Here is a 14,004-nt window from a genome sequence, read left to right as displayed (position 1 = left end):
TGGGGGTCTGTGGGCCCTCCAGGTGGCTCAGATGTGCACAGCAATGTGTAATGTGTGCAGCACCTATAGACTGGGTGTTACACAGCAAATTATGTACTGCTTCAAAGCTCTGTGTGGCAGCTGAAGGAATCATCTCAAACCGGGGCAGTGAGAGATGTGAGCCCAGATTGGCACTAAAGGAAATAGTGGCTATACTCTCACTACTGTGGGCCCTGCCACACCAAGTGCTAAGTACACCAACATCCAAAGTGGTTTATGAAAGTAACTAGTAATTTAAAATTCTTAACTGTTCCCTTTGGCATTCTCAGCTCTATAATGTAATTTATTTAAGTTTAAATTTTAAAATATTGTCATACCTTAATTGCCTTCCTATTTTACAGCTTATCAATGGAAATACAGACAATGTTATTATGCAGACACCAGCCCAAGAATCCCCCATTTCCTGCTGTTGCTTAAGTGAAGATCTTAAATTTGCAGCTTTCGGACAGGAGAGTGGAACAATAAAGGTATTAAATCCTAAATCTGATTTTTAAAATAGTAGGAAAACACTCTTATGCTTTTTGTTCTAAAATAAATGTCATTTGGATGACTTCATTAATAATACTCATTAATATAGTAATTCAATTTACATTTTTGAGTGATGTCTACATTAAAATGACTTAAAGGTAATGCTAATAATCTAGCTCTGAATTTCATTTTACCCAGACTAAGCTAATAGGAATTCTTGGTTGTTCCAATCCAGTGACTTAAAACCATGTATTTACAATCTCATGTCATTTAAGAAAGAATTTGCATGTTCTTGTTTTCCTCGAGTGTGTCAAATAAATACAATTATTGCATTCTTCATTGTGAAGGTACTACAGTTGTCAGATGGGAAGGTTCTGATGTCCCGGGAGGCCTACAGGACATCTGTGCAGCATTGTCGATTTACACCAGACTGTCAGACTCTCATCTCAAGTGCTCATGATTCAGTTATACAGGTTTGGGCAGTATTTAGAAAGATAATGCTGTAACTTACTTAAAATAAAGGCCTTTTATACTACAGATAATTTAAACTCAGTAAACGATTACTGTATTCTGCCTTGCTCCATCCAGGGGCAAGGGACTGTAGAAAGTGTAGCTTTTATTTATGCCTTATGTGATAATGAATATTACAGATTTTCTGTTTTTCCTGCTGGGGGTGATAGAAAGGTTTTGAGAAGAGTAAAAGAAACATTAGTTGTCAAACAAGGTGACTCAGCAGTTCTGAAATGAGGGTTTGGGATGCTGGAGGTCTGTCAGTGTGCTTGCTTCCACTGTCTTGGGGAATGATATAAAAAGTCTCTGAGCAGGCTGGTGTGCCCGCCCTGTCCAGTGCAGTGCTGAAAACCAGCTAGAAATAGAGTGGCTGCACTAATGTGGGCTCGAATTAGGAACCTCTGCCTCTCAGCAAGGTGGGTTTGCTCCGGAGGTGCATTCTGGTGTGTCTGTCTTAGCATTTATCCACCTCAGGGGCGCAGTTCTGCAGTAAAGATCCGTGTCTCACTTGGAGCTTGCTGAGCCCTGGTTTGTCCAGCAGAGCACTTCAGAGTGCTGACAGGATCCTAGGCACGTGGTCCAGCTGCTCAGGAGCCTCCAGCCCTCACAGCCGCATCCAAAGTTTGAACAAAAGCTCCAAAGCACTCCTGGGTGCTGATCCTCAGCCTGGGATCCTTCTCCTGGGAAGCGTTTCTGCTGGCCCTCAGCTCCCTGGTGGGCTGAGCCCCCAGGACTGTCCCCTGCACACGCGGCTTTCTGTTCGCCCTGCTGCAGGAAACCTGTTCCTTTGAAAACCATTGCATCGTTGCTGATAAAAATAAATTGATGCTTGATAGCTTCTGTAGAAAAAATGACATGTAACTCATTTTGCAGTGAATAGTTGAATTGAAAATAGAAGCGTAATTTTGTTATAAAAGGCAAAGCAAAATGGCACTTGATTCAAAATGCCCTTTAAAAATGTAAAAGAAATCTAATTTTAGTAAGCAAACATGAGGTCTGCCAGGTGAAATAAGTCTTTATGTTGTAATGATCAAAGGTTTAAAACCCCAAACTACTGAGGTGCTGGAAAGTTATTGTTTTGTTTGTTTTTTTTTTTTTAATTACCAGTGAATTTTAAGTATCAAATTCACATTGCAAATAAGATTATATGTGTATTATAGGGAACTCTGTCATAGGTTGACCATTAAATACTATGGCACTCCCAATCTTCAGCATCTCCATTATGGATCACTTCAATATCTATCATTTTAATTAATTACCACCACCATAAGACCTTGTTATTAGTCCTGTTACTTAAAAATAAAAAGTTAGTTCATGCTTCATATGTTTGCTGTTTCACTTTTATAAAAAATATATTTGCTTTTTATGATTAGGTATGGAATTGGCAATTGAGTGAATGCGTGTTTCTAAGAGGGCACAATGAAGCAATCAAGGATTTTAGACTTCTGGAAAATTCAAAAATTCTCTCTTGGTCATTTGATGGAACTGTTAAGGTGAGTAAAAGGCTGTGAACTGAGAAATCACATCAAACACATTTGACTGTCTTTTGTAACATTTGGTAATTTGTACATTTTGTGTGGGCACACATTTTATTGAATCAAGCGTAAAGTGTAAGTTGACTTTTAAGACAAAATTGTGGATTTTCTATTTTCAGTAAGATCTGCACTGTTGTATTTTAACTATACCAGTGAGTATAACAAAATGTTGGCCACAATAGAAATATCTAGCTGAGTTTTATCATTTATATACTTTTGAGTAAGTGTTTTAACCTTTTTACTGTGTTAAAAAAGTAACCTTTTTTTTCTGTATATGTGGTAGGTTTGGAATATCACTACTGGAAACCCAGAAAGAGATTTTGCTTGTCATGGAGGTGCAGTTCTTTCCTGTGCTGTTTCACCTGATGGTAGTAAATTTTCATCTGCTTCTGCTGACAAAACTGCAAAGGTTGGTTACCTTCTGTACGGAGATAAAAATGGTGCCTTATTTGTCCTGAAAAGTAATCTATATTTTTCATTTTGAGGTAATTAGTGATTATTCAAGTTATTCTGTTGTATGTCTAGTTTTAAATTTCCTGTATCCATCAACATGTTACTAAAGCTTATGCAGTCATTTGCAATTGATCTTGGATGTCACTTAAGCCTAGTGGCTTCTGCACAAATACAATGTGTGTTTAATGCACAGCTTTGTGCAGAACAGTTTGTTTATTTCTCTGTATCGATTTGTTGATAGCCTGACATTCTTAATTTGTAAAGTTAAGAAAAATTTCTGGGACTTCCAGTGAAGTTTCTGTTTATAGGTTCAGAGGTCAGACACACAAAGTAGTGAGCTGTGGCTTCTTCCCCATTATGTTCGTAAAACATTCCGTTAGATTTCTAAAATATAATTTTCAAGAGGTTGATGAATCCTATTTCTATGAACAGCTTTAAACTTCATTGTAAATATATAGGCTTCATTAAAACATATGTTCCAAAGAAAGATACATACAGTCAGTTCAGTAATTCATAGCAAGTGCATTCTTGTGTGATTCAGGTAATAAAAAAGAGAACCAGACTTTACAGTATAATAAATTTACATAAATTCACAAACAAAGATGCATATGTATAAAAAATCTTATGTATAGTTAATGCTAATGCCTTTTAGAAAGAAATCATGACTGTTTTGAACTTGTCTTTCACTCCTCTGTAATGTTTTCCATTTAGATATGGAGCTTTGAAAGTTCATCTGTTCTTCATGAACTGAAAGACCATGAAGCCTGTGTGCGGTGCTGTGCTTTCTCTCCTAATAACAAGCTATTGGCCACTGGAGATGACAAAGGAGAAATAAGGGTATTGCTCTAATCCTGATGATATTTTATAATTCAATTGATTGTCTATTCACATACAGAAGAGCTTTTATGGTTTGTGTTCTGCATGTCTAATTCCATAACATTGTGGTGAACATTGGGGTGAAAAGAGCAAAGTTTGCCACATGAGGCAGTAGTTTGTAGCCACATTGATAGATTTCTGTTCCATGAATGCTAAGGAACTGATTCACATGATTTAATAATAATTCTACGGTGAACTGCATGTGTGATTAAATCCTCTATATAAGATACAGTTCAAAGACAAGTTTTTTTTTTAATTAGTTTGTCACTTCAAGTAGAATATATATTTGCAAGGGTGTTTTTTTTTTCCTCTAATACAGAAAATGTATTACAGGTTTCCTTACATGAGGCATTTTTTTCCCTGTTAAGTTCTCTAAATACTCTTTTTTCTCTTTTAGATTTGGGATGTTTTTACAGGTGCATTACTTCATATCTGCTCCCCCGTTACTGTAGATGAAGGAGAGCCAACACATGGGGGCTGGGTAACAGACCTCTCCTTTTCTCCTGACAGTAAAATGCTTGTGTCATCTGGAGGCTATCTTAAGGTAAGCCTTGGAATAATACAATATCCTGTTATACCTTATTAAATGGCAGGACTCTGACAATTACGACTAATTCAATAAACAGACCTGAAACATTTTACTAAGCACAAAGCTGCTTCATTTTTGTGATGGTCTAGCACTTTTCACTTCTTCTCATATCTGCAAGTGCCCTGAAAAAGTCTTCTAAGAATTCAGGCTTGTTTTCAAACTCCATACATTCCATTTTTATTAACTTCAGATTTTTGTTTGCAATGTCCTTCCTTAACATCTTTAAAAATAAAGATTCCAATCATCTTTGTATGCCTTAATATCCACTCACTTTTGACAGAAATTCTGTTCTTTATAATGAGCAGAAAAATGCTCTATATCAGGCTTTTTTTTGAGATATTGAGGTTTAAATTTTGTCATAAGTAGAAATCCAGAAGAAATTGCAGGTGATGATTTCTGCCTTGAAAGACATTTTATAAGTAATATTTGGAGGAAATCTGTGTTTTCATCAGTCTTTCATTGGTTCAGGCATTTACTGGGCATATGGTTTTTTGAAAAGGGGAGGAGGTGGCCTTTTTTCAGTCTGTGAGTGGTTCTTCATAATTTCAAATTTCTTGTGAGGTTTTAAGTTGGTTTTTTCCCCCTTGTGATAGCCAACACCTGTTATTAGAAAGGTGATATCTGTGTGTGTGTGTGAAATTACAGTTGGCAAAGTTCTCACCACGGAAGGATGGAGTTTAGCTGCTTGTTGGTCAGTGTCTAGGTGTTAGACATGCTATCAGACTAATTCTTTGAAGTCAGTAACCATGTAACAAAGAGTTGAAATTTCTAAGTTAGTTTTGAAAGCACCTTCTGATGTTCATTTTATATTAAAGAATGACATACTTTGTTTCTAGCTTCCACCTCATTTTACCTTGTGGTTGCACAGTATGGCATTGTGATGCTTCTTGGAGTGTAGAATGGTTTAGGATGTTAGGGACTTCTGGAATTCTTCTAGTCCAGCCCCTTGCTAGTAGTGGTTTGAAGAGTTAGGTAAAATTGTTTAGGGCCTTGCCCCATAAAATATTGTCCCCAATTCAATAGGGTTGCCTCTGGGGCCTGTAAAAAAGGTTATCTTTAACCTTATCTCTTTTATCTCTAACCTTCTTATTAGTTGAAGACAGCAGTTAGCCTCCTAAACAAATGCAGTGCTCTGTCTTCCATGGCAGCTGTTCTAGGTGCCCAGCCACCTCAATGACCATGTGCTGGTCTTGCTCCAGTTTGTCAGTGTTTTTCTTGTACTTGGGCAGGGCTCAATACACAGTGACTGAGCTAACAGCCCACTCAGTTTGTTACCTACCTTGTATTCCACTCAGCCAGTCCTCATCCCTCCAGCTGGCTGTAGGGATGCTATGGGAGACCATGCTGTCAGCATGGCTAAAGTCAAGGTTGCTCACATCCACTGCTCTTGCCGTGCTGTTTGGAGAGACACTGTTATTGTCAGCAGAAGTCAGTTGGGTGGTTCAGCATGATTTACCTGTGATGTGTCTCTGCTAGTTGTTCAAGATCACATCCTTGTTTTTCATGTGACTTGAAATGACTTCCAGAAAACTTGTTCCGTAGTAATCTGGGGCACTGCAATGAAGATTACTGACCTGTAGTTCCCAGTACCTTCTTTGTGAAAGCGGGAATGGCATTTGTCTTTTCCCAGTCGTGGGACCATATTCAATCACAATGCTTCTGAAAGTATTTCTGCTTCTCTTTCAGGATCTACAGATAGATGTGTATGATGTGCATGAAAACACACACACACACACACACACACACACACACACAGAGAGCCATTTTGTAGGGAGATACGAGTCAGGGAAAGTCCAGAGCATTTCAGGAGTCTGGACCACTAAAAGCCAGACTGAGTTGGACTCTGGAGTTATGTGATCGACACCTTGAAATGAATGAGTCATCTTAGTCACAGATGAGGTGTATCCACCTGTGTACTATTGAGCGTGCTGTGTGAGTACCTGCTGGCACAGCACCTGCTCATTTATTCAGAACAAAGTTTCAAAAGCTCATTAAGGTCCATTTTTGGTTTGGTTAATTTTTTTTCTTTTTTGAGGTGGTCTCCATCAAATAACAGACAGATTAGGAACAGTGGTTTTAATCAGAGCGTTGTAGCTGTGTAGTTGCAAATCTGTATTATGCATGCAACTATAATGTTACATATTTCACGAGGTGAGTAAGCTGAAAAGTAGTAATACCATCTGCTTTTCAATGCGATCAAAGCTGAAGGTAATCTCTTGTGATATTTTGCTGCTGCACTCTAATGCTGCTGGAATAGAGGGTAGACTTCTTACTGGCACAATGGAATAACAGCTTTGTGCTGGATTGTGTTAGGTCCAGTTTTGCATTGGTCTACAGTTTTTCTGAGAAATGTGAGATTTCAGACTATGGTAAACTGATGGTTGCAGGTTTCTTGGTTTCTTTGTCGTTAGTGCTAACTGCGTATTCTAAAAAATATTAATTGCAATCTCACTGAAAAGGAGGTCAGTCCTACTAAAAAAACTGCAAATGGTTTCCAACGAGTACATGATCAGTGCTCTTGTGTGTCTAACTAAGTTTTTAATTCAGCTACAGTTTAAGTTATCTGGCAATGTGTTTCATGTATTCATTTGGTTATATGAAAATACATAATTTTTAAAAGTTTGGACATATTGCAGTTTATGTCTATTGATTGTATTTTGTGATGATGTATGGGGCAGTACCTGAATTTATTTTGCCTGTTTTCTTGAAATTTAACAGCTTCAGTAATTTTGAAGTTTCTTTTCATCTGAAAGCCTTATATTTAGTAATTAGTCCTAAACTTATTCTACTTAAAGATTGTTTGTTTTTAATGTTAATTAATTTGATGGTTTTATTTTTAGTTCTACCTCTTTGGTAAAAGCAATCAACTGGGCTAGCCATGTTAAGCCTGTTAATAGATTTTATTCTAAACTTCTTTCACCTAACTGAGAGTGTGTTTTTATTATTTTTTTGTAGTGGTGGAATGTAACTACTGGAGAATCCTTACAAACCTTCTACACAAATGGAACAAACCTCAAGTCAATACATGTGTCCCCTAATTTCAAAGTATATGTGACTGTTGATAATCTTGGCATTCTTTATGTATTACAGAAGTTCTGATTAGTAGTCTGAGCACTGCAAAGATAACTAATTTTTTAAGCTGGAAAGAAAATTTTGCTTTGTCTGACAGTCATTAAGCTGTGAATTATATTTAATTGTTGTATTCATGTATAGTTATGTACTTTAATGCACGTTTTTTCAAATGAACTTGCATTTAATCTTGTTTTTAATAAGAATTATTATAATCCTTAAATCTTGATTTGCATCTTAAGTATGTTGCTTCCAGTTTTGTAAGGAAATTATATTATAATTTATTCAAATTAGTTGAAATTAATAATAATAGCAGTGAAGAAAGAATAAGTGTATAATACTTTGAAATGATATTTTATGCTAAGGCTGATGGCTAAATGCTCTCCAGCCATAAACACAACTGTGTAAGATGCAAAAAACCCATTTTTTTTTTGGTGCAATGCAAGGATTTTCATTTAGTACAGAATGGGAAGAAGCTGGGGTATTCTTCATTTGCAAAATGGAACCAGCCATGTTGGTGCTTGGTGTTCAAACCAAATTGAGAAGATGTTCAGTTTACAGCAGCTGTGCCTTCCACTTGCAGTAAGAACCTTCATGCTTCAAACCACTGGAGACTGTAACATGGATGAGCTATTCCCATTAAAGGGAACATCCCGAGTCTTCTTTTCTCACGGCAAAATCTGAAATTCAATATTGTAATTGAAGTGGAAGAGACTGTGCCACATTTCCAGTCAAAGGATGAGTACAGCTAAGCAGCTAAAATGAGAATGGAAATGGCTTAAAAGTTATGTATTGAAAATTATAAGAAGGCGTGTGAATTTTAGAATTTTTTTTTCTTTTGGAAATAACATGCAGTTTATACTGTGGAGACACTTTACTGTTGTCAGCTTTGTTTACATGGGATTCTATGCCCAGTTGATCTCTTGCCTGGTAATATGTGATTTTATGTTTTTTTAAAATTTTTTTTGTAATTTTTACAGTCTATTTATAGATTCAATATTGGGTAGAAATATCAGTGTTTTGTACTAATTGTATTTGACAAATGCTTTCTGAATAATTGGGTAGCAATGTTTTATTTGGTACCTAGTAAGCCTTTTTCTATTCAATTGCCTCTCAACTGCGATGAGCAACTGCACAAGCATTAATACGATTTTCATATTTTTGTAGCTGGCAGTAGAGCTCTGTCTAACTACTTGATTGTAAAAAGTACAGTAGCAAGTATCTCAACTGGTACTGAATAATGAAATTTTTACTTTTAGTATTTTTTGTGTGCATTTCATAAAATTTAATAGGCATTCTTAGTATTTCCCTGTTTTTGACAATCACCAGTTTTTCCTCTTTTTCCAACTTGAAATTCTACTCTTTCTAAGGTGCTGTTGAATACGGGTCAGTATAATCAAAGTACTGCTGGCAGAAATGTAAAGAGAAGAAATTCAATAGAGAAGACCATGGTGTTTTGTATTCCAAGTATGTAGAGTACTTAATAAAGATGATCCAGGCAATACTGGCCAAAGTTGTAAATGAACTTGAATTCCTGAGTCAGTTTTTTTAATACTTGGGATGGAGGAGGAGTGCTGCATCTTCTGTTGCGGTTTTGTTTTTAAAACAAATCATAATGCTGCTTTACAAACTGCATCAAAAGTGTTTTGACAGGCGAGCAACAGTGTTAAATATGGATATGGAGGAAAAAGGAAACAGAAGGAAAACAAAGTCTTGGAATATGCCTGCAGTGTTCAGGACAGAGTTGCTTCTGGTGTGCAGTCTGTAGAGAGCCCATCAGTACCTCCTGAGTAGCTGAGGATCTGAAAAGCAGGAAGCTTCTCTTAGCCAGTATCCCTCTATCCCAGAGACTGTGCTGTCCTTACTGCTTAGGACCCTGTCAGGCTGAACTTAGAGACCCAACCAGGTTAAAAGGTACAGGAAAAATATTTCCCATGAGGAACCAGGGCAGGAAGTTCTCTTCTCTGAGAACACAAATGAAATTCTGATGAGAAGAAAAAAACATGATCACAGTTTACTGCAGAAAGCAAATGGTGCATGAGCGGAGTTCAGAGACAATTGCAATTTTGAAGTGACTAGGAGGCAAATAGCACAGAAACTTGAAGAAATGTGAGATAAATATGACATTCTTGGATGTTCTGGAAGAATGACAGCACAGAAGTGCTTGTTGCTGGAACTGAGGAAGCTGTTCTTCACAGAAGGTGATGTTGGGATGGTTGCATTCACATATGTAGAAGTCTGGAGTTGGCTGTAAGTATTTGAAACTGAGGTGGAAGAAGTGTAATAGTGATGAAAATGTCTGAAGAGCCAAAGAATAGATCTGATATACAGGAAAAGTATGTAAAAATTCAAGTGAAAAATAATTGAAATAGGAGCCAGGAAAACAACTTCTTCAATTTAAAATATTTTAAAAGACAGTTTACTGTAATAAAAAAGTAAGTCTTGCTGTATCATCAGATTTGGCTGTTCTCTTCGATGTTACATGTATTGTAAAGGAAACAGAATTTGGCTAAAAGCAATTTTTATGTAGACTGAATATTAGTGCTCCCATTATCTTTTTTAATGTCAGATCAAAATGAATCAGTCTACATTCAAATTTAACTAACGAACATTGCCAATTTTGTCTAGTTCTATAACTAAAATTATAATATGCTTTTGTGAAAACAATTTGTACCATGCCTATCAGTTTCTGTAGAAGTTTTAAGTCTCTTCCCTTTGTCAATTAGACCTATAGCTCCTTCACATAGCACTTTTTTCTCTTTCCTTGAGAATTGTACCCATGTGTGATACAGCTGCTCTAGAGGATGCTTGCCTTAAAGTGTAGCGTTCCTCCAACTACAGTGTTCTCCTTCCCCCTCTCATCTTACACAGTTGTTTGAAATAGAACTGTGCACTCAGTGCCTGAGGTTTTTCCAAATAGATCTCTTGTAGTGCTGGAATGGGTTGGGGTGGTGGATAGAACAGGAACTGGTAACTTGTTGCCAGTAGAGGACTATACCCCACACCAAAATTATTTTGCCTCCTTTAGAAAATTACACAGTTAAGCTTCCCATTACATAATGCTGTGCAAATCACTGCTTTGAGGGGGTTTTTACAATTTTTAAATTCAGTGAAGCCTCTGTATGGGGCTCAGTTCCCCAGGTTGTATCTAGCCACAACACAGTCTGTCCTTATCACTGTTCTCCTGAGGTGTTTCACAGAAGCTGATGTCCTTGCAGGTTTCTGGGGAAAGCCAGGCTGAGAGACTCTGACTTGGGTGCTTTCCTCTGCCCTCCTGGAACAGAACATCCATCACAGGGAGGCTGCTTGCCCTCATCTTCAAGGAGGTGCTAAATCCCGAATGGCAGCAGATCACAGAGAATTCAGGTATGGTTTTGCAATTGCTAGTAGAACACAGCCTCCTTTTGAGCTCTTTAGTTGCCCTTTCTCCTTCATAGCAAGTGCAGACACCATGGCAATGCCCAGCAGTGGAAAAGGCAGCCTTGGGGCTGTATTTCTCTCTGGTAGAACACCTGAGCTCTCAGGTGTATTTTGTCCACCTTGTGCTTTCCTCCTCCTTGTGTCTACTATGGAGGCACAAATTTATGTAGGTTCACAGATGGTGCTGATGATGCCCAAGAGCTCTGAGGACCTGGGACTCCTCATTTCTGTTGCGATGCCAAGAAAAGCAGAAGCCAAATGACCTTTACTGTTTGGAGGATAGGGAGGGTGTCAGACACTCCGAACACTTCCAGTATGATATTTTTTTTTCTTTTTCTGTGCTCAATTTCACTTTGTTCTTTCAAGCTAGGATTGGGGCACAGTTACTGGCTCTGCCAATATGCGGTAAGATGTTAAGCCTGAGACCAGGCTTATTCGTGGCTGGAACTCTGCAGTAGATTGACAGTAGATTGATTGTGGTTTTCAGCACTTCCAAAATTTCTGTGGGGTGTGCTGCTATCTGTGTCTATGATGGTGTTGATGTGAGCTTTTTTTTTTTTGGGAGGTGGGGGCCAGTGGGTTTGGAGCACAGATTCTGGTTTTTAAGAGGCTTTTCTTCCAGATTAATTCACTGCACAGCTTTCTTCTAGGAGGTGTTTTTATGAGAAACCTTGCAATTAGATTTAATAGAGGCCTAGGCTGACACTGTTAGGGTACAAACTAAAAGAGTACAAAGGAGTCAGAGTTTCAGTCTGCACATGTCATTGACAGCTTCATCACTTCCTATATCATCTCCTACAGTTGCACTTGAGGGATATAGCACAACTGGGTGATAATTGGACTAGAACTATTTAAGCTGCCTGTGTGTGTCTGTTCAGGAGGATGAGAAAGCTAAAGTATCTTATAAGTGTTTCAACAGGCAGTTTCCTCTTGGGGCCTGACTGTTTACAGAACAAATTAGCTTCCTGTGCTTGTTTCCATTTAACAAACCATATGTTGTACGTAGGAGAAGTGCTCTGAGAATGGTTAGATTCATGTCCTTCAGGCTAGAGAGGATTCTCGTTCTGTACTCAAGAGGCATCCTCTGAGTGCTACTTATGATGCTGCAATTACATTCCATGTGTTTAGGTGGTATTTTTAATTTCTTACTGTGTTAGCTTCCTTCAATTTATTTGTATTTTATTTTTAGCTTTGTTTAGTTTCTCTAATAATGTATGACCTCAGATGAGTTTTGAAAATCATGATGTTTAAAAGAACTCAAAATGATCCAAATAAAAATTTACACATTCAAACTCTTCAAAAGTAAACATGATACTCCTTAGGTAAAGCATGTGTTATTTCTAATGCATAAATGCACATGAAGTATGCTTCATCTTTAAAATACCTTTTATTTTACTTTTCTAAAGCATTAGACTCTTCTAGTTCTTCTCTGTAACTGTATAGAAAATATAATTTCTATAGTACTTTCTAGCACATGATAGCAGTGTTTTATTTCTAAAAATAATATTCGCCTGCCATATCCTCCAAAGATAGTAATAACTGTTCATATTCCTCTTCCTCATTAGCGTCAGTCTTTGGGTTGATAAGACTTTGTTGCCTCAAACTCTTACTTCAGTGATAAGAAATCTCAGTCTCGACACATTTTGAGAGCAAGTTTTCCAGTCCCAGAGTAACAATAAAAGCATTTATTTTGTGCTTCCCAGTTATAACCACTTAAATTTCTCCTTTAATTTAATATTGTGATCCGTATTGGCTGTTGTTTATAAGCCCCTTGGCAGGAGTAGTGCAGGGAAAAAAAGATAAAGGAAAGCCGGAAAATATACTTCTGGTTTAATAGCCCTGAAATAATACCTGAGAGGAATAGCATATTTTTAATTTGAGACTTGGAAATGCTTAGAGCCTTTTTGGTAGAGAATAGATGAATGCACAGACATAAACATAGGCCAATGGAAATTTGTCTCTAAATGCAGATCAAACATTTTCATCTAAAAAATCCAGCCTGAAGCCAATAATCATGTCTTGATGGTTGAGCACTCAGCATCTACACAATAAGGTAAGATATACTTAAGGAAGCTGGTAGCTCCTGATTTTTAGGGTATTTGCACAATTTCTTAAAAAGTGCTGTGAAATTTATTTGAATTCAGTACAGGATAGCAATATAGGTTTATATTTCCAGCTGAGATGCTGGAGAGAATGTGTGGTCTTACCAATATGTGCCTTAAATTTCAGAACTAGAAAATAGGAAGAGAAACAGTTTCAAAGAGTTTGAACAGAAGAAATGTTGCTTAAATTTTACCTCTATTTGAGTATATGTTTAACAATAGCATGAAAAAAGGTCACCTGAATGTGTCGGAATTTTCAAAATATTTAAAGAGATGTTTTACTCTCTTGCGGATGTTGCACTCTCAATTTATCAAAGCCAAAGAGTTGTAGTTTTTCTACTTCAAAAGTTATAGAGGAGATACTAGTTTTTAAAAAAATATTTCTACAGAACCAAGGATTCTGGTATTAAATTTTTGTTTTGAGACGGCAGCTGGTTTTTTTATAGTATGGAGCACTGGGTTTGAGGAAGATCTTACAGGTACCCATTCATTCAAAGAAATGGTTGAGGGGCCAAGCTGAACTTGTGGAAGAATTGTTTTTCACTATGAAATTGTATCAGTGTATACCTGCCAGAGATAGGTACAATTCAGCTGAACTTCATGTGACCTGGAATTTTCTTCTTAGCATGTCTTGATCATTTAAATTTGGTTAAAAATATATTAAACACAGAAGGTGGCAATAAGTGATAAGTCTACCAATTTGACTATTTTATCTCCTTTTCCCAGAAATATCTTTGTTGAAAGGGTTAAACTTTTGGTGGCCATGGAAAATGAAGTCTATTCCTTGAGCTATAATCTACTTTTCCTCTTAGGCTTCTCCTTGCTGTGAGCTCTTTACACGTTGCAGTTTCTCAAGTTCCTGTACTACTCCTTGCATCTCATTTTTAGTCCTTAATTACTTATGTCAACCTTCCTTCAATGAAGGGTTCCACTGTTCAGGGTT

General features: G+C 37.2%; 1 protein-coding gene across 2 annotated transcripts in view; it reads left to right on the top strand.

Annotated features, from left to right (window-relative positions):
- Positions 1 to 9,064, top strand: part of APAF1 (apoptotic peptidase activating factor 1) — a 31,283-nt gene extending 22,219 nt beyond the window's left edge. For both annotated transcript variants that reach the window (XM_068191662.1, XM_068191663.1), the window contains exons 21-27: positions 381 to 506; positions 855 to 980; positions 2,391 to 2,510; positions 2,836 to 2,961; positions 3,717 to 3,842; positions 4,279 to 4,425; positions 7,426 to 9,064. In XM_068191662.1, coding sequence (XP_068047763.1) covers positions 381 to 506; positions 855 to 980; positions 2,391 to 2,510; positions 2,836 to 2,961; positions 3,717 to 3,842; positions 4,279 to 4,425; positions 7,426 to 7,569 — 915 coding nt within the window. In that variant the 3' untranslated portion in view covers positions 7,570 to 9,064. The remainder of the gene's footprint in view (positions 1 to 380; positions 507 to 854; positions 981 to 2,390; positions 2,511 to 2,835; positions 2,962 to 3,716; positions 3,843 to 4,278; positions 4,426 to 7,425) is intronic.
- Positions 9,065 to 14,004: the final 4,940 nt, after the last annotated feature.

This window comes from Anomalospiza imberbis, chromosome 5 (assembly GCF_031753505.1).
Source record: "Anomalospiza imberbis isolate Cuckoo-Finch-1a 21T00152 chromosome 5, ASM3175350v1, whole genome shotgun sequence".
Taxonomy (NCBI): domain Eukaryota; kingdom Metazoa; phylum Chordata; class Aves; order Passeriformes; family Viduidae; genus Anomalospiza; species Anomalospiza imberbis.
Note: the sequence above shows the minus strand (reverse complement) of the source record. Positions and strands in the feature narration are given on the sequence as shown.